The 24,948-nt window shown below is 41.4% G+C and overlaps 1 protein-coding gene across 2 annotated transcripts in view; it reads right to left on the bottom strand.

Moving 5' to 3' along the window:
• Positions 1-416: 416 nt before the first annotated feature.
• LOC308074601 (uncharacterized protein) overlaps positions 417-24,948 on the bottom strand; it is a 34,059-nt gene continuing 9,527 nt past the window's right edge. The window contains exons 4-12 of one of the 2 annotated variants that reach the window (XM_080414106.1): positions 24,405-24,457; positions 7,381-7,922; positions 5,383-5,482; positions 4,491-4,557; positions 3,564-3,624; positions 2,430-2,526; positions 2,228-2,344; positions 2,088-2,147; positions 417-1,578 (exon numbers count right to left, since the gene is read on the bottom strand). In XM_080414106.1, coding sequence (XP_080270232.1) covers positions 1,489-1,578; positions 2,088-2,147; positions 2,228-2,344; positions 2,430-2,526; positions 3,564-3,624; positions 4,491-4,557; positions 5,383-5,482; positions 7,381-7,922; positions 24,405-24,457 — 1,187 coding nt within the window. In that variant the 3' untranslated portion in view covers positions 417-1,488. The remainder of the gene's footprint in view (positions 1,579-2,087; positions 2,148-2,227; positions 2,345-2,429; positions 2,527-3,563; positions 3,625-4,490; positions 4,558-5,382; positions 5,483-7,380; positions 7,923-24,404; positions 24,458-24,948) is intronic. The other variant, XM_080414107.1, reaches the window with a different exon arrangement.

The raw sequence follows: 24,948 nt of genomic DNA, 5'->3' as shown, positions 1-24,948 counted from the left end.
TGAAGAGAACATTGATTCCTGTCCTTGGTTAGGGGATCAGACTTTTTAACAATTATTTAGAGAACTGTCTCTCTATGAGCATATAAGTACAGCAACTGCAAAGATATCAATTAAATTACCACTTTTTGCTACATATGGATAGGATACACATACAGTGACAGATATTTTGAAAGGTGCAGTAATAGGTACTCACCAGCAGATGGAACTAAAATCAAGTAAATAGGTTATTCAAACCATGAATCCCTTACTGAAACATAGCTGACCACCCATAAACAGATGTTTGGTGTTATGTACTTAATGAAGGAATATGACAAAGAAATTATCATATGCCTTAAGGACCCCCCACCCACACACACACTTTGAGAACTGGATTGTAAAACGCTCAGAATAAATAACAGCAGTTGCTTCATAACTTTATTTCTTTGGCACCACCTTTGTTTCACAATAGTTACATATAAACATGTTTTACAAGACATTTAAAAATACAAAATAGGCTTTTGACAAGGAGGACTTTGGCATCAAAAGCAGTCAGTACAAACTCAGTCATAAACATGTTTAAATTACGTGAATATCAAACTGTGCAAGCACTCATGGATGCTTGTCTGTGTCACATATGACACATGGTTAGTTTATATAATATAAACAGAGTTTTAGACCAGTGGTGTCTTGGATTCTAAGAGAAGACGGTGCTTGATTAAAGGGCAAATTCTGAATCATTTCTGACAATTCCTACTAAAGTCTTGTGACAGAAAAGTACAGCAGTTCTATAACACCTTCAAACCCTCCTACATAACATCAAAGTGCAGAAAAAAAAGTGCATATTTACAGAGGGCTAAAAGGACCAGACACTGTATGTCAGCAGCTAAAGAGAAGTTGGTGCACAACTGGAGAATTTGTCTTAGAGTTACTTAAAAGTATGTGACATAATACAGTACTACCTAGGAAATAATTCTACCTTGACTTGCACTCCTTTCCTCAAGGTTGCTATGCCAAATATTCCGAATTGCTGTCAATAATCAATTACTTAAATTTTCATTGCTATTGAAGGAGAATTTCGGACTAGCTTTTATCTTACTTTTATATGATATTATATCCTAGGAAGAGTGGTACAGTAGAAAAAAATCATAACTCCATCCCGAGTCCACTACAGCTAAAACCCAAGCAGACGGTCCATGCAGTAGATCGCATATTTTTATCGCGATTTTACATATATATTTTTTGGTTGATATCTGACGTTCATAATGACAGAAACCTCACCACAGTGTTTGTGTGTTTCCAGAAGTCTTGCAAGACGAGATTTCACCTGCTTTTTCGTCCAAATCAGCTCGTAAACACTACGGCATATATCATATAAAAGGTAGGAAAAAGGCTAGTCTGAAATTCTCCTTTAAAAATAGCATTAATAGCATTGGTAAAGTGGTGCTGAGGGAGCCATTAAGCGTTCTGAAGGGTCTGATGTGGAGTTTGTCAGATGGTACCACCTGTCGGTCACATCTCAAAGTTACGGTACATGCTCTCAACGTAGCTCAGGACACGTTGCCAGTCAGGACCTCCCGCCCTCAGCATCTCCTCTATCGTCTGTAAAACAATCAGTGATAAAGTGATATTACAGTGTTTTCACATTTGGCATTGTAGGGATACTTCTTCAGCTAGCACAAGAAACCAAAATCTACACAACTCCATCAGTACAACATAGCAAGACTTTAAAATGATACTATACGCTGCCATTAGACATCATTTCATCTCAGGTTGGCACACATCCAGACTCTTTCAGTAGTATTGGCACACCCTAACCCCAACCGTGGACCTAACATTCTCTAAACTAAACTTAACCATTTGTTTGGTGGGGGCATAGTCTGGGAGTTAGGTTCTGTCTGAGAGACTAAATTCAGGGCAAGAAAGTCTGGTCACACCCGACCATTTTGGGGTAAAGAAATGTAAATACTTAGTGCATTGATTCACCAGTGGGTTTAATCTGTCATGTACACACTCAATAACCATGAAAACAACTGCATGTCACTCTTAAAACAGGTAAAACATGGCCATTTCCTCGAAATGTAAGAATTCAGTGGTTTCACGAAGCTCACCAGCGACTGAGCGATTCCAACATTCTCTCCTGTCTTGAACGCCAGACTGAGGTTCTCTCGCTGCAACGTAAAGTACAACTTAAAGAGTTTATAAAACATAAATGATAATACCTCTCCACTCTTCTGTGAGAAGGTCCTACCTTGCTCTCAGGGCTAAGGGTGCAGTATGGAATGTGTGATGGGAGGTAGGTGTGGTACACAGCACAGAACGCTAGGCCATCGGCCCAGCTACTGCTGAAGTTGGTAATGTCGATATTCTATGGAGAGAGGAAACACAAAGGGGATCAATGGAAATTGACAACAATGACAATGCCCTATCTCTGCACATGGACACACTTGTACCTTATAGCCCTGAGTGCGGTTCTGACACCAACGAAGCAGCGAGTTCCTCTTGGAGCCTCCGTGACGCCGTAGCAGTAGATTAAAACCATCCTGGGACCTGGAACAAGTCAGCATGTGAACAAGAAGATACTTTGACTGACCACCTCTAAAAGAATAATATATGTTTTTAACAAACAATAATGGGACTACTTGTATACCACACGCAAGGGTTAAGAGAACTACCATGTGTATACCATTTGGGATGCAAAAGTTAATCAAACTATTTGATTTCATCAATTATACAAAATCATCTATATGAAATTTGATGCGTTGATTCGATGATAAAAAAATATTTATAATTTTAATTTCTTTTCTTTTTTACTGGTGAAGGTTACAGGAGTGTGATTTGAACTGTAAGGTTATAGTATAAACATATACACATATACGTATGTAGGCCTATACATACAGTACGCAGATTTCATGTATATGTTTATGTATATACAATTAATACATATAACATCACTAGCTGTTTTCCATCACTCTGCTTCTGGAGAAACACAACTTTTCAGTTACTCATCACTTGGCATGCAAGAGGGGGTGGGGTAGGCAGTCTATTATTACACATGTGGGGGATTTCTTGTGCGTCCTCAAGCCTAATTTCTAGGCTTGAGTTATTAATTAATTGATATACAGATAACATTACATTGAATATGTTGTAAACATACAACACACGGACATAAAAGACACAATGGATTATCAACGACATCATCAATTTGAATCTTTCTGATTTGTTGATCTAAAAAGAAAAAGAAATACGCTTCTCTGTTACTTGATTAATTGAAAACGTAATCAATAGAATAACTCACTAAGAAAATAATTGAGAATTGAAGCTCTATATAACATATATATGGTTTAATAAACTACCACAAACAATGGTCATTATCAAACTCTATAGTTTTCCATATGCAATAGTGGTTACTGTGACACAGACTCAGGTAAAAGAGGTGTTTTTGTGTTCACAGTGCATTCACTGGCATCAATATGAGTAAATTAGATTAGATTTACAATCAGAGGAAGTAACACTTGAGCCAGCCCCTTGGAATGAATCAAAGACTGCTTTGTGATGTGTGTGAGTGTGAGTGTGTGTGGACCTACTTGGCGGGAGGCACCTCAGTGAGTGCAGAATTGTACTTGTTTAGCAACTCCTCTCGTTTCCCTACAATGACATACACAGTGTGAAAACACTGAACAAATGCACCTGGGAATGCAAACCCTGCCCACGCCAACATCTCTTGTGCTACGTATCTCCACGGTGACCTTGACATTCGACCTTTTCAACCCAAAACATCTCTTCAGGGCAGCCTACTGATCATTTCCTCTACGTATAATCAAAAGAGTCAGACCTTGATTGTGACAGTTACAGTTAATCATCTCTTTAGGGCAGAAAATATGTTCTCAAGGTATTTTTCAAACGGACAAACAAATACACAAACACAAACAGATAGGACTTACAATACCTTGCCATGCATTTCTGCGGGCAGGTTAACCACTTAATTATAACCTCATCAAGAGCAAAGATGACATCAGAATGCATGATATACATTCTGCTAACATATACACAACTCGCATAATGTGGGACTCATGCATATTCAGCACAGCAGTGGTTCACAAATATTTTCATGTGAATGAGCCCCAAATTAGGTCACAGACCCAAATATGAAAACATTTTGTGCCAGGGATCCCGATAAGAGAAGAGTTGTTGTGTTAAATAATTCACACAAAAATAAATTCACAATTTTTCTAAATTATTCCAAAATGTTTCACAATTTGTCAACATTATTTGAAATTTGAAAATAGCATATACAAGCTCACGAAGCGTTGTGAGCTTGTAGATCAGCTATTTTCGAATATCTGAGGTATAAAATAGCGTTAACTTAAAGCGGTTAAACTGAATTTGATGCTATATTAACTCATTTAGCTGGGGACCTCCTCTAGGACCCCTGGGGGTCCCCGGACCCCACTTTGAAAACCACGGATACACAGTCCATATACATACAAACACACACACAAATAAACACACACCTATATGAGTGCTGTTCCAACTGTCTTGGGGATCCAGGCTCCTGCGGCTCTTGGGTTGGCCAGCGTTCTTTAAAACAAGAACATGCACAGATCAGTACGAAAGCCCTAAAAGGTCATGTATTAATTTCTTTATTAAAAAATGTTCTCATTATAATGACTTAATATTTTTTATTTATGTAATTATCTTGAGTAAACTAAACCTTTTCTCATTTGCAAGCATTTGATTGCGGTCTGTGGATTTCAAAATAAAGGTATCGGTGACAGATATGTTGAACCTCTCTCTCACACACAAGAGAAAAACAATAGTGCCATGTGCCCAAAGACTAAATATGGTATGACAAGAAAAACTCCTCAGACAAATGGTTTGACCGATTTAGAAAATGCCCTCAGATTACGCTCAGAACACACTCCCAAAGCTTCATCACAAAAGTTTCAGATGTCAGATTTGGGTAAACAAATGTATTATTCATTTGCCAGTTTGTGGAACAAAAGGAATATTTAAACAGTTTCAACAGTACTTTTTCTTCTAGAAACTGTCACAGACGCCTTTATACTGCAATTCAGATTGGAAGTCAAATGCTTACAAATGCTCGAAAATGTTTAGTTTTCTCGTGATCAAGGAAACTAAGTCATGATCTCGAGAAGACTAATATTGTTTAACAAGATGAATAACTCGAGATCACGAGGAACACAAAGTAAATGACCGTAAGTCATTATCATGAAAAAATAAAAACAATACATGGCAGAAATATATATCTGTACCATACATTTTATTTATAGTGCATTGAAAGTGGAATGGAAGTGGAATAACATATCTACCCTACAGTACTTGGACTAACACAGCAACACATTTAAGGATAAGGATCATAACACCTGTAGAATGTGTCCACACCTTGTTTGTAGATCCTGCCGGTATGGTGGTATTGGACTGGGAGATTCCATTTTGCACAGCAGGAGAGGTGTCGGATGACACGGGTAGCCTAGATAGACTTCTGTAACGTTCAGCACACACACACACACACACACACACACACACACACACACACACACACACACACACTATACTTCTGAGGATTACCCATTGATTTCCATTAAAGGGGCCACACCATGAATTTCATTTTTTTTTGGGGGGGGGGTATTTTTTGGGCTCCCCAGTGTCTCTTGTACCCCAAAAAATAATATTTTTTTTTAACATTCAGTCATTCATTCTCATTTCAGAGATTTTCAGAATGGGCGTGTCTGAACAGGCCATTTCAGAATGGCAAGGCAAGTGACATCACTTGCCTTGCCATTGCATTGATGATGGCCAGACAGAATTGCTCAGTAGCCCCCCCCCTGCCCAAAAGGACGTTTTGGTATTGCAGCTGAAAAAGCTTGGAATGACAGACAGTCAGATTGTGAGAAAAAATATCTGGATGTTTTTTAGGCTTACAACCTGTTTAAAACGTATTAGGGGGCAATATTTATATATAATATATATTTTTTAAATTCATGGTGTGGCCCCTTTAACCAATTAGTCATAACCTTAAACCTCACCATTAGATGCCTGACCGTTATCGTTATCCTATCATTAAAGGGTAAATTCTCTGATTTGTTTAACACTTCCTATTGTGTTCTGTGTGTTTAGAGCTTGCTCTAAATGGCGCCGATAAATGTATGTAAAATGCATCGAAATGCACCGTTTTATGTACTGTAGTCTACGTAATCCGATAGCATTCAGATTCAAACAGACAAAGCTGCCATTTAATGTAGAGCTGCAATCCATAACTTTCATGTCCTACCCGGAAGTTTATCCCTGGTCCCCCGTGCAAGTGCGGAAAGTTCTACTATTAAGCTACTTTCTAATGGAAAGCTCATTTCTTGTGGTCCTACCCGACCACAGGATACAAATCTCAACAGAAGAGCAGGTTGACCAACTACTGTACAAGTTGTGTTAGTTGTATTGTAAGTATTGCACATACAATACTTAAGAGTACAGTACTACCATATAGTACCACTATACAGATTGATCAAAATAAAATAAAAATCACAAAAAAAAAGTTATGGATTGCAGCTTTAATCCTGATTCTAACAACTTGCCCTAAACACTAAACCCTATATACTTTGTTGACCGGGGTGCGCTATGGGTTTATACTTGGTCCTCTTTTCCTCTACACCAAATCTCATCGCCAAATATGTACAGTACAAGCTCAACAAGCCTTGTAGATCTGCTTAGAACTTCGCCGAATGTTTGAATATTTTGTCCAAATGTTTGCCCATAATGACTTGCCCAAGATAGGGACGCCAGGGTTCATGTGGTTAAAGCAATTCCTTGATAAGTGAGGACTGGTTTTCTGATCTGTCTGTCCTTGAGAGGATATATGGCACTAAAATAAGACAGGAGTGTACACACACACACGCACACACACACACCATCACTTGATGTGGAGGCTGTGGTTACACTTGAGCCAGACTGCTAAATAAAATGATTCTAACAAAATCCTTGTCCTCAAGTGGCCCTGTGGAGGGGGGATAAAATGTGACACATTCAGACAGAACAACAACAGAGAACAGAGCCCACAAACTCGCCTCTAACTGAATTTGGTGATTGTCATCCGTTTCCAATTATTGTGACAGAGCAAAAACAATGGGCAAAAAAAACAGGGATCTGTTATGTAAACTTATGTAATAATGTTGTCTAACTGTCTGAATGTGTTGCATAGGTGACCATGAAGACGGATTTATGCTTAGTTGTGCGACACTGACCACACATAACAAAGCATATCAAGCCCTTAAGAAAACAATGTAATTACTTTCAAACACAACCCTTTCATTTTCTTGGGTAATTTCATTTGGTTTAGATTCGTCCAACTCACATTCACCATTCATCGCTTTGGTAAACTTCGCTCACCTTGACCTCTCTGTTGCCACCGTCCTTCGCATCTCATTGGCCTGCCCCTCCTCTCCACGCCTGTCCTCATTGGTCATAGTTCTCAGGTACCTATTGGCCACGCCCTTAGAGTCCATTTTACCTTCCTCCGTGACGGCATTCTTCATTCCTTCACTTTGGCTCCCTCTCGCCGTCCCATCTCTTCCCGCCCTGTCCGTCCCTCGTTCCCTACCCCGCTGGTTGCCTTCTCGCTCGTCACAGTTGGAGATTTCAATGGCGGGCCTGTCTCGGGCCTGATTCGGAGCCTGGGCCTCAATTTTGCCCTGGGCCTGAGTGAGAGCGGTGTGCCTCTGCCTGCTCTCTTTCAGCTCTTCCCTCAGGGTGGCCAGTTGCCCGTCTGCCTCTCTCCGTCTCTGCTGGGCGGTGGCCAGCTCCCTCTCCAGGTCTTTGTGAGCCGTGCGGAGGGCCGTCAGCTCCTCTTCGGCCTCTGCCCTCAGCCGGTCCGCCACAGCTACCGCCACCTGCAGGTCAGCCTGGAACTGTTGCCACTCCCCGCGCTCCGTCTGCCGGGGGAAACCGGTCATGTGTTACAGTAGGTGCGTTCAGAGATATGTGCGATTAGCAACCATGTGCAGGCTCTACTTTAGTTGCAGTACATCTCTTTACTAAACTTATTAACATTTTTCATGTGATTAATTCAAACATGCATGTTTTTTTAACTGTGGCAATAAAGCAACATCATTTTGATTCAGACCAAGGTCACCTTTTCTGAGTTTCCTCACTGCAAATAAAGGCATTAACCTGTATGAAGGAGGCATCAACTACATGAGTAGCTCAGTCAGATAAGATTAAGGTTCGAGATTTAAAACATTATAAAATGTAAACACAATGAATATTATGTTTTATACTTGGTGTTCAGACAGATGTTCATGGTTTACCTAGTATCCTAGTTTCTTGAGGCACTACATTGCTTTCTTTGCGTTCTGTAAGTGATTATTTACCTTGCTTATTGTCACCCTGAATAGGAGTGTCTACTAAATACCTAAATTGTTTAGGTTCTGCGGGGAGATGTATATATAAATAAATAACACCTGACCCTGGCACAAACATTTTCAGATGGGGTCCCGCGGCCAAATACTGTATATCAACTACTGCCTTAGGATAGCAGAGTCCACTGTTGGTGCTGGGAGCAAACGCAATGTGGTGAGCTCAAAGAGACCGACAAATTGGTCAACTGCTTGACACATCAGTTGTATGACGTATCACATACGTCTCGAGTGTACCTGCCTGAACTAGCTTGCCGGCTACGCATCATTTTCGATCATGCGGAGACGGCTGCAAATGTTTTACATTTTTGTAGTTTATTCATCCCGCCCCAGGCATGTAAAGGCCTTAACCCTCCGTTTCATCAATGATCAGATGCAGCACTTGAGGGTTAGTCCTTTCACAACTTAAGCATCTTAACACATTGACTGCCAGGAATTAATTAACTAATTCATCTGCCACCGCCAGTGTTTTTACTAATCTTCCAAGACCCACAGAAATGTTTTTTCAAAGAAGATGTAAACAACAGATGTCTGTGGGGGGGGGGGGGTCTCTTCTTTCACCCTGAAAAGGCTTCCATTCTTTAGTTAACGGCAGTTGAATATAGCTTGTTTTCACCAAAAACGCAATCTGGGAAATCTGATAATGTTAGACCGGACAGGCTGGAATTTGTTTAGATAACGTGATTTCCGGGAGTCCCAGGATCAGTCACAGGTTGCGGAAGAGCGCCCTCTATCGTAATCACTGAAAACACCATTGATTGATTGATGTAGTTTATTTAGAAAGACATGAGAATAGTACATGACAGTACATAACAGTACATGGAAGTACAAATTCACAATATAAGGTCTACTAAACTGGAAACCCTCATTAAGCATTACGCTTGTTTAAGATGAGAACCCCATGCACACAAATCATGATGAAATATAAGAGGCAGGCAGATATACACACTACTATACAGAATGTCATACAATCAGCTTTCAGGTTACTGGTATGACGAGAGAAAAATATATATAATATATACAAAAGAGGAAAATGAAGGAGGGGGGGGGTAGGGGGGGGTAGGTTAAGACTTAGACAGGGGCCATTTTCGAATTGCAGCCTCCTGAAGGTGTATCTTTAGGGCAGTTTTGAAAGTGAGTAGGGTTTTACACTCCTTTACTCCTTTTGGTAGGGCATTCCACATTTTTGATGAATAGCATGAGAACGAGTTCATACCCTTAGTTGAGCCAAATCTGGGTTGAACATGATCAGTGGAGCTGCCTCTGGTGTTATGATCATGGACTTCATTAACATTTTGGAAGTATTTTGACAAATACAGGGGGATCCCAATGTTGTGGTGTATCTTGAAGACCAGGCCCATAGCAAGTTGCTGTACTCTGTCCTCAACCCTAAGCCATCCAATCCTAGCAAAATGAGCAGGGGTTAGATGGGTTCTGTGATTGAGGCCAAGAAGTAGCCTTACAAGTTTGTTTTGGGATGTTTGGAGCCTTGTTTTTAAGGCCTTGGAGGTGTTGTGATACCATGAAGTGCATGCATAATCATAATGACCTTGAATGAGGGCCCCTGCAAGAATCTTCAGAGTATTCTTACTGACTAGGCGATCAATCCTCCACAAATAGCGTGTTGTTCGGTTGACATTTTTGATCACTTTTTTGGCGTTTTTGTTACCAGAGAGGTTTTCCTCCAAGATGGAGCCCAGGTAGGTAATTTCATCCTTTCTTTTGATGACATCATCACCCACTTTGATCGTGAAACTCTCTGCCTTGCTAAGGTTAGGACTGGACCCAAAGAGGATGGATTCAGTTTTACCCAGGTGTAATGAAAGTTTGTTGTCAGAGAGCCAGATGCAGATCTTGTTGAGTTCGGAGCTGAGAGTTTTCTCAACCTGCAGCCTGTCCCTGTCCGAGACTAGCAGGGCCGAGTCATCTGCGAACAGGAACAGCTTGCAGTCGCAGGCCGATGACATGTCATTCACATAAATCAGGAACAGTAAAGGTCCTAGTATACTTCCTTGTGGGACACCACAAGTCACAGGGAGGGGGGGGGACTGGGTGCCGTTTACTTCCACCACTTGCTCCCTCCCTTCCAGGTAGGATCTCATCCAGTTCACTGACGTATCATCAAAACCTATTGCTTTGAGCTTATTGATCATAATTGGGTGATTGACGGTGTCAAAGGCCTTCTGGAGGTCCAGCATGACCATGCCGCAATATTTGCCCTTGTCGACATCTTGTTTGATAGAGTCGTTCAAATAGAGAAGGCATGTGTCAGTGGAGTGGTTTGTTCTGAAACCAGATTGGAATTTGTAGATTAGATTTTTTTCGGCAAGATACTTATCGACCTGTTCATAGACTATTTTTTCCATGACTTTCGAGATGGAGCTAAGAATAGAAATAGGGCGGTAGTTGCCAGGGTCCAATTTGTTTCCTTTTTTGTACAGAGGGGTCACCCTTGCTTTTTTGAAATCGTTAGGGACCCGTCCCTGTATGATGGAGAGGTTTATTATGTGGGTAATGATTGGAGCAATGGAGGCGGCCGAGTCTTTTAGAAATTTGGCGGGGATATTGTCGAGGCCTGTGGCTTTGTGTTGATGAAGAGCACTACATTTTTTAAACACCTCTTCTGTTTTCACAGGGGAGAGTTTAAAATCATCTTTGCGTACACCCTGTTTTTCGTAAAATGACTCAACATGCTCTTCACCATAGCACCCAGAGTGAGGGGGTAGTTTTTCAACCAAATCTGAGGTTATGGTCGTGAAGAATATGTTGAGGATTTTACTCACTTCATGTTTGGATGTGATGAGAGTGTCATTCACCTTGAGGCTTATGTTTGTAAACCTGGTTTTCAATTTCTTGCTGCAGCCTAGTAGGTTGTTGAATAGCTTCCAAAGCTCTCGTGGTTTGCTTTTATTTTCCTCAATTTTGTCATCGAGGAAGCTTTTTTCTGCTAATTCGAGCATGCCATTAACCTTGTTTCTTAGCTTGTTTCTTTCTTTTACAATGTGATCCATGTGATCTATGGAAGTCAATGACAGTCAAGCGTTGGATTTGAAATGACTTCTATAGACGTCAATGGCAGTCAATGTGTTAAAGATGAGCCAACGTTACATAATAAGCCAGCCGACAAACATATTGGTGCAAAATGCAAATATGCTTTTTTGCAAATACACAGCTTTTCACCAATTACAATATTTCCCAGTAAACCCACAAAGCTATTTCCCATTCACGGCCAAATCAAGTGGCTACCTCACCTCATAGACCATTATACAGTAATTCATTACTAATCGTCTGTGACAAATCACTTCACACAAAGCTCTATTGACCAAATGCAATGGAGCTCATTCCATCTGACACCATTACACCCCAATTAGATGTGACGGACTGGCCAAACGCAATCATAACTCAACCCTCAGCAGACAGCGAGGTCTTGAACGATTGGCCCTCATCACGCAACTGAAATGTCTTCTGAATGAGCAGCAAGTCACAGCAGGCAGACAGGAGTGGAAGGAGCTTCATAATAACTCTAATGAGGCGAAAAGCAACCCTGTGCCAATTTGAGTTTCGCCCCGTGTCCTCTATTCCAGTGGTTCTCAAACCTTTTCATGTCAAGGACCCCCAACATGATATGTATTTGGCTGCGGACCCACCCCCCCTCTCAAAACTATTTTGTGCAAGGGATTTTTCAAAAATAGCAGATCTACAAGCTCATAGCGCGACACTCAGTGCCACGCTATGAGCTTGTATATCTGTTATTTTTGAATAGCCAAAATATAAAAGGTTAAAGTGGTTCAAATGATTGTGATGCTATATTAACTACTTTTGCTGGGGACCCCCTGGCACCCCTCCAAGGACCCCTGGGGGTCCCCGGACCCCACTTTGAGAACCAATGTTCTAATCAGTCGATTTCAGTGTGAAGAAACACATACAAGAAGAAACACATACAAATGCATGTGTACACACACACACACACACACACGTTTGGTATTACTATACTTGTGAGGACGTCAACGTTTTAGAACGACAGTGTTTTTGTGTTTACCTTTTCATTGCTATTTTGACCCAAACGGTCCTTACACACTGGGAACGTAATTTTAGCATTTGGACGGTAAAATAGAATGTTATCGGCCACGTTGGCCGGCCAAATAAATGCCTAGCGGAATACCTGGCTCTAAACCCTAACCCCCAAACCTAACCTCTAAATGCCTAATCCTAACACATGAATCTTTTCCTAATTGTAAGCCTAATAACTCCCCAAATCCTTTTTTAAACATAAAACAAACAAGTACAGTACACATACACACATACATTAAACAAGTTTAACCCATTAAGACCTGAGGCCGATTCTAAAAATGTTTTCTAAATTCTTACTATATATTTTTGAAACAAATATTTAAAAAAAAAATATATATATAAAATATCTCAAAATATTTGTTCCAAATTTTCACGATTTAAAATAAATAGCAGACCTGAAGCTCATAGCGCAGCATTTGGTGCCACGCTATGAGCTTGTAGATCTGATATTTTTGAATAGCCAAAGAAATCTAAAGTGACACAGATGCATTCCCGGATTGAATGGGTTAAAACAAGTTTCAATGTGAAAGTTAAAATGGGAATTTAGATCAAAGTTTCCCAACACCGTATCACGTCTGAGTGAAGCCAAAAACAGCCAAATCTGGACATGAATGGACACACACATTTTTACACTCTCAGGGTTAAATGAACACTGAGGATTTTACAGCCAGGCTGGGTATGTAGATCACTCTCCAGTAGCCACAATGAAGTCCCCTCCTTATTATCTATGATTACCAGACCTCAATGGTCTGGATCGGCTATATTAACGCCTTTTCTTTCTCTTTTATTTTTTTGTGAAAGTAAATACAACTCTCCAACATGTGAACATCGAGCGGAGAAAGAGATCAAGAGTTTTCGGTGTACTTTTAGGTGCATTCCCAGAGCATATCTGTGCCTTGGACAAGCACAAACACTGCCTCTGTGGATAGGACGCACGCACTTCAAAAGAGCCTCTCAGAACAAGCCAGCCAAGAGGTAAAACGATACCAGACCATTAAAACAAAGTTAAGCAACCATCTACATAAAAGGGAAGAGGAGGAAAAATGAAAGAAAGAAAAAACAAAGAGAAGAACTTAAGGACAAGAAAGTACCGGTAGCTGGAAACATGCAGAGACTTGGGCTAGCAAACCGAGGCAGAGGGTACATAAAAGTTAGTGTGTGTGTGTGTGTGTGTGTGTGTGTGTGTGTGTGTGTGTGTGTGTGTGTGTGTGTGTGTGTGTGTGTGTGTGTGTGTGTGTGTGTGTGTGTGTGTGTGTGCGCGTGTGCTTCCATGTGTGAAAGAGAAATACAGAGAGTGAGGAGGAGTGTTGCAATGTAACCCACAGAGAAATGAGGGAGTGCAGAGGAGTGGAAGGGGTTGGGAGGGAGGGAGGGAGGGAGGCCTGGTAATTAGATGAAGAATGGATTGTGAGGAGAGAGGAGGAGAGAGATCCCAGCCAAGTTGTTTCCTCATCTGACCAGCGACTCAAGACCACAGCTGGGCCGCATTATATTGGACGTGCTCGCACACGCACATACATACACACACACAGTACACGTACAGACGCATATCATATTCCATCCATCTCTCCCTCCCTCCCTTCCTCCCACACACCTCCCTCTATTCTCTACTGCCTCTCCACCAAACCGCACGGTACAACTCTCTCACACCAATGCATCCACAATGAGCTGGAAGGTGGATAGAAGACTCTCTGCTTGGCTAAACCGAGCAAAACAAAACATCAAATGGACTGCCAAGATGTCGGGAGAAAAAGTTAAATAAAGCTCACGGTTACTTTCAATATGCAATATGACTGTGTCTCACTTTGTATTTAAAAGATGGACCACTCCATCCGAAGTTGATTTAACTCAGAATTTCAAGTGTACAAATGTAACCAAATGGACCCGTAACATTTGCACACACTCCGGGTAAAAAAAAGAAGAGGGATAAATTAATGGCGAGATTATAGATTATACTGTGTAGGCTGTATTTTAAGACATACTACTGCAGAGAAATTTTGACTTGAAGGAACTCATAATATAATCTGGACGTGGACACTCCAACTGGAGCATGTCTGCTAAAGGAAACAGGAAGGAGCACTCTTCTCTTCACACTGAGATAAGGCTGTTGACTTTCACTCTTAAAAACACACACTCTCTCTCCCTCAAGGACTGATCTAGTGCCCCACTGCAGGCCCAGATGTGGCCTCCAGGATTCACACACACACACACACACACACACACACACACACACACACACACACACACACACACACACACACACACACACACACACACACACACACACACACACACACACACACACACACACACACACACACACACACACACACACTTGCCTATTACACATCTGACTCCCTGATAATGCCTGGGAAATGTCCCAACACATAGGAAGATACAGTATTGTGCGCATGTGTGTGTGTATTTGGCAGCCATCTGTCCCCTGGCTGCAGATCGCATCCACACCCCAGCTTCCTAACACATACTTAAGAGAGACATCACATCTATGTCGTAGATCCTCTCTCCAGTTTTACGCTTAAGCGTTTCATACTCTTGGTTTTCAAAGTGGGGGCGGGCAGGGAGGCCAATTGGAAAGGAGAAGAAAATGACAAAATATATATATATATTATTTTTTTTTGTTGTTTTTAAGCCATTTCGGAGTCATTGGCATGGAAAAGTTTGGGAACACCTGCTCTATAACAGTCAGTCAGTCAGACAAAGATGGCCCTAATGACCCGAGTGGAATATGAAAATTACTTGCATAACCCTTGCACGAGCTGCATATAAACATCAGCATGCAGCCACAAAAATTGTCCTAATAATCACACTTACATTTGTAAGCAAGTTGAACAAATAGAAAACACACGCAAACAGCCATATTTTGCATTGCAAATAATTTGACATGGACACCCACAAACCCCCAATACACATGTAAACTTTTATAGTTTATGAATAGACAGCTGTCTGACTCAGGGGAGCAGGCACAGGCCACTGTGAGCACAGAGACTCACATAGTCTCATGGTGAGAAAGAGACAAAGATAAAGAAAAAAGAAAATAAGAAGGAGAAAGAAAGAGAGAGAGAGAGAAAGAGAAAGAGAAAGAGAAAGAGAGAGAGAGAGAGAAAAAAAACAAGGGAGCCTAAAGCCCATTCCTGGAAATCTCCAGTACCATCCACCTGGAACTGATCCCAAACCAGTTCTCTGAGAGACATTAGATCCGGGAGGGTGGGGGTCAGATCTGACCAGCCATCCACACACCACATGTCCATGTCCATCAATGAAGCACTGTCTTCATTTTGTGTGTATACAGACCAGTGCTGGACATACACAAACAGATGGTACATCAGATAACATATTTGGTAGGTAAATGCGAGCGGATTACGCTGGATCTTCCAGCTATATGCAGGGCCAATGGGAATGGAGGGGAGAGGACTGAGTTAGGGAGAACGGAAGGTGTTCAGTGATGGATGGGTCGATGGAATGGCACTGAGAGAATGGATAGATTTAGAAAACGAGGTAAGGGGTCAAAACAGAAATAAGACGGTGACAGAAAAGGAATGGGCCGGAGACGGGTGGAAACAAAAAAAAAGGCCGGGAGGAGGAGATGAGGCAAGGAGGGCGAGCACGACGGGCAGACTAAGAGCATGTAAGGAAATTAGTGTTTTTAGAGTTAAACTCAGCTATTCAGATTTATTTGAGCAATACACTAATAGTTAGATTTTATACTGTGCGTATATTTAAATAATTTGTAGGTCTAATAGTGTTGAGTGTTAGTATAAATGTGTCACTATGACCTTATATTCCAAAGCGATGTTATTAGAATGAGATGAGATAATATCGCCTTAGAGGATCTCTCTCTCTCTCACTCCCCTCGAGTGATTCATCTGACTGCAGGCAAACTTACTTTAATGGTCAGAGTGCCTTAATGATTTCATAAAGTTAGTCTTTGTGGTCTAAAACTATTGTATACATTCATTGTAGTGCCAACTGATAATAGCTATGATGTCAATTGCCATCAAATGTCTCCTGAAGCAAAACTCAGTGTAACATTTCCTCAGATTCAGTATAACGCTCCAATATAGTAGACAGTGTTAGACATAGTGTTATCTACAGTAGTACAGAAAGAGAGGAGTTTTAGGGAGGGTACATTCCACAGGTATCCTGAAGGAGCCAAGGTCATCTTGCAGCCCGGAGCAACCGTGAGAGAATGAACACACAGGGAGGGGGCCTTTGCCCGCCCCAACGATGGGTCGCGAGATGGCACGGGATTAGGGGCCGCATGCTCAATCCCCTACGATGGATCAACAGCGACTCCTGTTGATGATTTTTATTTTAATCTTTATGCCAGAGATATAAAAGCTTGATGAGAAAAATCTTATGTTATTACAAACTTCTCGACCTGCTTGAGAGGCGTGTATCTCGGAGCTCCGATGTAATATATATCTGGTGTAGTATCACTTTTGTATATGATAATTCATTCTGATTGTTTATAGGCTCATAAATAATTGTAAAACTTAGACTAAGGATAATAAAATCATTTCGATTTAACCACAATTGTAATCACCTGTGTAGCAATTCTTTCAAGGGATTTTCCTCTCACTCTATAGAACCATCTGAACCAAGTACCTTATCGATGATTTACTTTTAAATGGTGTCATAGGTTCAGCAGTAAATCTAACAATTGGTGCCGGAAACCCTTATGGTTCTGTGGAGGGAAATCCTTTGGCAGGTTGACCGTCTGGACATCATTCCAGTAACCGGTCTCGGCTTTCTTGTCTCGGTTTGAGCAAACTTGCCCCGGGGTGAAAGATAAGGCTTGCTGAAGCCTGTTTCGACGAATTCAGTGATTGATTACTCTAACCTGAGTTTGTTTGACTGAGATAAGCAATTGTCGTAATCCCAAAGCATTTGAGATAAATTTAGCTATTGTAGGACATTGATTTATAACCAAATTTGCCAGGGTGAATGAATTGTCATTACGCAGTGTGGTTTTAACGTGTTTGAACTGTGCAGTATAAACTATAATCGTCGCTGACGATAACGAGATAAGTTACCAGAGGACTCGGGGAGCTGGATAGTCGTGCAGAGCGGCAACGAGATAATGAGATGAATTGCTGAACTCCCAGATTATTTTTGAAGCGGACGTACAGTATTTACAATGATCCGGTATCTAAATTGTATAAGTGGCTGATGAAATAGGGAGTTTGGCTTATTTTAAACGCATACGTTGAGCATTTACTTTGATCTAGTATCTAAGCTGTATACGAAGTGGATAAAATAGTGTTATTTAAGAGATTTAAATAGAGGCAATAAAAATAACTCAAGAGGAGTTATACAGACTAGCGAAGTCTGGCATATATCATATTTACTGTGTGGGATATAAGGGTGGTTTCGTTGGAGCGCGTAGTTAACTTGTAAATAATTAACTTGTAAACAGTTTATAAATACATTTTATAATATACTACAGTTCATTGCGCTAGGAACTGTGTTGTTTTTTTGTTTTGTTTGGTTTTTTTTATGCATTCTGGGCACTAATAGCAAATTTTACAATAAACATTAGAAAGTTGATTTAAAAAAAAAAAAAAAAAAAGTGTTGCAACACAAATAATTCTTTAAAAAAAACAACTGAAACTTCTAAAATAATTTTACGACATATTACAATTCTGGGCGCTAGGAACTTTGTGTTTTTTATGTGTTTTGGTGCTTCTAGTGAATTGTATTTGAAAACATATTTTCAAGAAGTGTTGAGTAATTTTCATGGGCCAAATATTTGTCATTGGTACCTGACATAAGGCACAAATGAGTGAGAGTTTTTGAGCATTTTTTGAAACTCCCTGAGAAATTTAGAATGAAAAAGGGACACAGAATTTGAGTAGTGGTGCCGCCACATGACACTCCCACATTCTCACACACACAGGGCAGGCAGAGAAATCCCCAGTAATAAATCACTGCTATAATGTGTTTCACTGAGTAGTCTCATGCTTTATCTTATATAGATTGTAACGTGGGGGATCATAAAAATTGGCATTTTCAGTGAGAATCATATTAAGTGCCACATCCAGCCGCTTTGTTACAAATTACTGCGGAAGGACAGTTGTATGAGAAATACTGAAATACTGCCATTTACTAGGGAGTGGTAAAAATAGCAGTACCTTAGTCCCCTGCTGTAAAACAGTTGACATGGCGACAATTGCTGATATGAAAAAAAGGCTTCTCAGATTACAAATACAACAAGTAGAACAACAGATTAGTACAACCAAAAAGAATGCCAAAAAGAATGCACCTGATCTTAACACAGTGCCTACACAGCCAGTGGTACAGGTAGCTCCCACATCACAACCTCAGGCGCCGAACACACAGACCACGCCCATGTTTTCATTTGAGCAAATGCAACAGATGTTATTAATGCAACAAATGCGGTTACAACAGCAAAATAGCAACCATGGGTACTATAAGGGTGGAGGAAGAGGAGGATATGGTGGAGGAAGAGGGGGTTATAGGGGTCCACGTGACATGTCTCAGGTCAGATGTTTTAACTGCAATGATATGGGGCATTTTGCCCGTGATTGCACAAAACCCAGACGGCAGCGAACACACGGTGACTGCCAGCAGGGTGGTCATAGCCAGCAACAATCTTAAATGAGGCAGAATAGAACAGACCAGTTATAGGGGGAAGCAAGGTGTTAAGGCAGGAAAGGCAGGTTACAGGGTTAAGCAGGACCAGCATAGAGGGCAGAGAAAGGTGAATAGAAGGGAGTATGAGAGAGTAGGAGAGAGGTCAGAGTGCATGCACGCACGGACACACACAACATGACATTTAAGTGCCAGTACACATACGAAACCATGCGCACGACAACAGCATTTCACACACATGATAAGCAAAAGTTTAAGAGGAATAAATAATAATGATGATAATACTGCTAACTGCCAAATTATTATAACTGCCATTTTTCAAAGTAAATAACCCTGCTGAGGATAATTGCGTTCACATCCGAGGGGTCCACGATGTTTATGGTCTGGACAATTTGCTTTTTCACATGAAGTGACACTGTCTGCAGCTATTGGACGAGACATTACAGGCGTGAAGGGGTCAGTCTATGCGACCTGGGATGTAAACGATGCTACTGGATTGTTTGCAATGCACATGCGACACGTGCAGGAGAGAGAACTATATCGAATGAGCATTTTGGGGGTGCTCAGGAAAACATAAACTGTTTTGCGTCTGTCTTCCGGCAGGAGGAGTGTGGAGGAGTATGTCACGTGACCAAGCCACTGGAAGATGTCAAACCAGGGTCTCCAGCCCCATGCATGTGAAAGCAAATTTTCCTCTGGCAAGTTGGTAATTAAAGTATTAAATGGCAAAGTAGGGCAGAATTGGTTTTATTCACAACACCCTTTTATTTGTATGTTTCTGAAAAAGGAGATTACGTTGTCCTTTTTTCAGAAAAAGGGGGAGAGAGACAGGTCCAGGTTTTAACAAGCATTGCGACATTCATCACATTTAAGTGTTACAATGGAAAATTTAAGACAAACCATATATAACCACACATACAGTACTGTAGTATACGACCATGGCAGAGACATTGTTGTACATAGAAAACTCAAACTATACACTGACTGGCACCCTGACCAAAGATTACAAGTGTATGTAGTAATTAAGTAAGTAGGCGTAGTGGAGGTGAAGTTTGGAACAATAGGAGAAGAAAGTTTGTTAAAATATTAAATGAGGGGCGTTGAATGGAAAAAAGAATGTTGTCAGAGGGCTTGAGAGAGAAAGAGAGGAGGGAGAGCTTCAGTATGTGATGTTTAGAAGTAAAAGAGCCAAGAGGGTGATTTGACTCCCACGGCCTGTATGTAAGTGGAGGTTATGAACAGACAGAGAAGTTTAGTTTAGTTTAGTGTATTTGTATTAAAAGTTCAGAATTAGAAGAGTACTAAATCAACAGAGTATAGTATGGAATAAATTAGAAGTGTTTAAATGCTTCTTAAATGTTGGAAAGTGTTTGAAGACTTAAATGGCATCTAGTAAGTTCAATAAGTAAGGAATGTGAGAATGTTAGAAATATGACAATAAGTAAATTTAAAGTATCTCATTGTCTTGTGGGTTAGGAGTGAATGTTAGAAGGAACATAAATAATAATAAAATATATGATAAGAACAAGGAATGTTTTTTAACGAGTGGCAGATGGCGCAGGGCATGTTTAGTTGAGAATGAATACATTCTAAAAATAATTTGGTCAGATATGATGAAAGTAGAGGTGTAGCAGCCCAAAACAATATTACAATAGTGTTTCAATTCAAAATTTGAGGTAAGCAGTGCGATTGTATTAACTTTTGTACAGTCATCTGTTAACAGCAGTATTGGTTATTCCCCATACAAACTAACCACAGGGCGACACATTCGAGGACCATCTACAGGTCTGAAGGGGGACGCCCCTGGACCTGAGCAAAATGTGTAGAAAATGTATTACAAAGTGTACAGACCCTAATTACATTGAAAGCCTCTATTTTTCTAACAGACACAGGAGAAACGGACAGGAGGTATACCCAGAATCCAGCATAATCTGTGTGTGTGTCATGCTATGCTTGCTTTATGTTGTGGCCTGTCTGTCTGTTTTGTTTCCTCCCCAGCCAGTCAGCTAAGGGGGACACTGGGGCAGTCCTTTGGGGTTTTGGCTGTTCTCAGTTGGTAGTGGCATGGGAGAATGTGTGTTTTAATCACAATTTTTTCATTGCAGCACCTACAGAATGACGTGCCCCTAACCTTTATCCTAACCCAGACACACACGAGGACCAAATGGCAATGATTTGTGACATAACACTGTAGATTTAGGTGTACCCGGTCCTCCACAATTTCCCTTCTTAGATTCCACCTATTTTTTTAAAGGTGGAAAAGGGGGAATTGTAAGGAAATTAGTGTTTTTAGAGTTAAACTCAGCTATTCAGATTTATTTGAGCAATACACTAATAGTTAGATTTTATACTGTGCGTATATTTAAATAATTTGTAGGTCTAATAGTGTTGAGTGTTAGTATAAATGTGTCACTATGACCTTATATTCCAAAGCGATGTTATTAGAATGAGATGAGATAATATCGCCTTAGAGGATCTCTCTCTCTCTCACTCCCCTCGAGTGATTCATCTGACTGCAGGCAAACTTACTTTAATGGTCAGAGTGCCTTAATGATTTCATAAAGTTAGTCTTTGTGGTCTAAAACTATTGTATACATTCATTGTAGTGCCAACTGATAATAGCTATGATGTCAATTGCCATCAAATGTCTCCTGAAGCAAAACTCAGTGTAACATTTCCTCAGATTCAGTATAACGCTCCAATATAGTAGACAGTGTTAGACATAGTGTTATCTACAGTAGTACAGAAAGAGAGGAGTTTTAGGGAGGGTACATTCCACAGGTATCCTGAAGGAGCCAAGGTCATCTTGCAGCCCGGAGCAACCGTGAGAGAATGAACACACAGGGAGGGGGCCTTTGCCCGCCCCAACGATGGGTCGCGAGATGGCACGGGATTAGGGGCCGCATGCTCAATCCCCTACGATGGATCAACAGCGACTCCTGTTGATGATTTTTATTTTAATCTTTATGCCAGAGATATAAAAGCTTGATGAGAAAAATCTTATGTTATTACAAACTTCTCGACCTGCTTGAGAGGCGTGTATCTCGGAGCTCCGATGTAATATATATCTGGTGTAGTATCACTTTTGTATATGATAATTCATTCTGATTGTTTATAGGCTCATAAATAATTGTAAAACTTAGACTAAGGATAATAAAATCATTTCGATTTAACCACAATTGTAATCACCTGTGTAGCAATTCTTTCAAGGGATTTTCCTCTCACTCTATAGAACCATCTGAACCAAGTACCTTATCGATGATTTACTTTTAAATGGTGTCATAGGTTCAGCAGTAAATCTAACAAGCACTAAGCTGTGAGGTCATTGTTTCGAGTTCTCGGACTCAAGGAGGCGCGGTGATGGAGAACGGACGAGAGAATAAGAGAGGGAGGCACAGAGATTAGGGGAGGGGGGGGTTACAATACAACACTCAACCCACACATTCAAAGCACAACTCTCGATGCATCTGCGCTGTGCGCCTCCCGTTGCAACACACATGCGCGTAAACACACGGCCAGTCGGCCGGTCAGTCACAGTGGGAGCTGAATTATATTAAACAAAACAAGTTCTGTCCCCTCTACAGCTGAACGCGAGCCCCCCCCCCACCTCCCCCCTCCCCCCCGAACCTCCTTCTCCTCCCCCGCAACAGCGCTCCACCTCTCGCTGTCTCTCCACAAAGGGCTCCCAGGACACCACAACAGACCCCGAGTTCATAAAGGCGTTCTTTGCTAAGCTTATATTGCTCCACCGGGGGCCCACATAAACACAGACGCTGGACAGCCCTGGAGTTCGAATTGAAGGCTACCTCATTGTATACTAGCGCTCCAGCTCACCCCAACCCCAGGCTTGCATTCCCAGACAAACATGCAGCGGCATTGGACGAGAGTTGAAGGGACGAAAAGGATAAGACAGGGTGGCGGGAAGGGAAGCAGATACGACAAGTTGAGATAGACTGGAGAGAAACACTGATGGTATGCACATGAGGTCAGCATGCCTAAGTTATTAAGCAATTAAGCCACTGCATTGTACAAGAAATAGCAGAAATAGGACAGCTAATGACAGGAAAAGAAAAGCCGCCAGGTTGAAAGTGGTTAAATTGGCGAATTAAGCCATCTTGATGCTGGAAGACAGCTCAAAGGAGGTTGAGAAGAACTGGGGAAGACAGAGCGCAAGAGAAAGGACAGGAGAGTGGAGAGGCTGAGAGGCGCACATCATACGCCAGCTGTTCCAATCTGTGGCAGATCTGGAGGAAGTCGGGAGCCCCCGGCTAGAATCCCCTTAAGGGCGTGGACCGGGGAACGGTTGACAGGAAATTAGTACACACAACTAAACAAAAAAACGAGCCGTTCCTCAGAAATATGAAATGCTTCGGTACGATGCCGAGAGAATTTTAGTTCCTTAATCTTGCAAAATGGGTCCAAAATGGGTTGGGGCCACACTATGGGTCGACCTAAAATTCTTGGTGGAGTCCCCGCAATAAAAGAACAGCATTGATGAGGATGTCTTTCAGGTCCTTAAAAAATCTCTGTTAAATTCAACTCTTCACCTCTCATTTCTTTCCACAGTTGGGATCAAGCTTACTTATTTTGGGCAAGTCATAATGGGTGAACTTTTGGCAAAAATAGAGACTGGTGAAGAGATTTGGTGCAAAGGGGAAAAGATAGGGGGCCAAAGTACAGACCCCTGGGGGACCCCAATCAACACAGTATATGGGGTTTAAGTGGTTAAACAGCAACAGGTACGCTGCTAACATTTAAAAATCCAATAACTGAATGGTTTTGATCATCATCCTGAGTAGTTTGAACAGTGTCTGGCTTTTCACTTTCGATAGAGGAACATGGGACCTTTGATAGTCAAGAGATCAAGGAGCAGCGTTTCCTCCTCCTGGGCCTCTTTGGAGGAGCAGAAGAGAGGACAGGAAGACGTCCATTAGTGGGACTGTGTCCCTCAGGGGTCCTGATGGGGCCGTTTCATGTGTGGGCGGGGGGGCTAGGGTTGTGTTTTTATCTCAGAGATGAGAGGCCGCACAAACCGTGGCGCTGACCTACGCCTCAGGGAGCGTGTCACTTCCTGTTTATATTTCTATACTTATCCACACAAGTCCCTCTCGGCGTGTTACAAGAGAGTGTAGGAAGTAGATGTACAGAGAGAGGTAGTGATTAAACTGGACTTAACTGCAGTTTACTGTATTTCTGGGGGTGTTGGAGGCCTGGAACCAAGCATTGGGAAAATATTGGCAGAAAACACGCACGCACGCTCGATCTAGTCTAGATCATTGGATGTAAAAGTCTTACCTGAATGGTGCTTCTCAAAGTTCTCACTTCTGTCAGTAGACCTCTCAATAGCTCTGGGGGAGAGAAGGAGTAGGACATGTCACATGCACATCAAAAACAGACAACAGGGATGAAGTGTATCTCTCCATAAGAGATTAAAGAAGGCTATAATCCACAATGACATGAAATTTAGAAATAATCTTCCCCTCATCAGCCTCCAAAGCCTTAAAACTCTGAACGTGGGGCTGCGTAGAGTGACGTGTTGTTCAACAATTGACGCTCGAAGCTTAAATTGGCCTTTAGGTGGCACATGCCACCCCTGGAATCTGACTAGCCACCCCAGGTGCCACCCATTATCCTAAACGATATCTGCCCAGTCAGGGGGCATCTAATTGAATTTATCTTTAAATTAAACTTCAAACACAGGAATGAAAGACACAGTAAAGTTAGTAATGTTAGAGTCCACTACCATAGTGGAGACATTTATTTATTTATTAATGCATGCGTGTGCTAGCTGGCACGTGCACATGCTCGTACTTCAAGACACCAAGTCAAAAGGTCTGGA

Source organism: Gymnoscopelus braueri (genome assembly GCF_963280865.1).
Source record: "Gymnoscopelus braueri genome assembly, chromosome: 19".
NCBI classification, from domain to species: domain Eukaryota; kingdom Metazoa; phylum Chordata; class Actinopteri; order Myctophiformes; family Myctophidae; genus Gymnoscopelus; species Gymnoscopelus braueri.
Note: the sequence above shows the minus strand (reverse complement) of the source record. Positions and strands in the feature narration are given on the sequence as shown.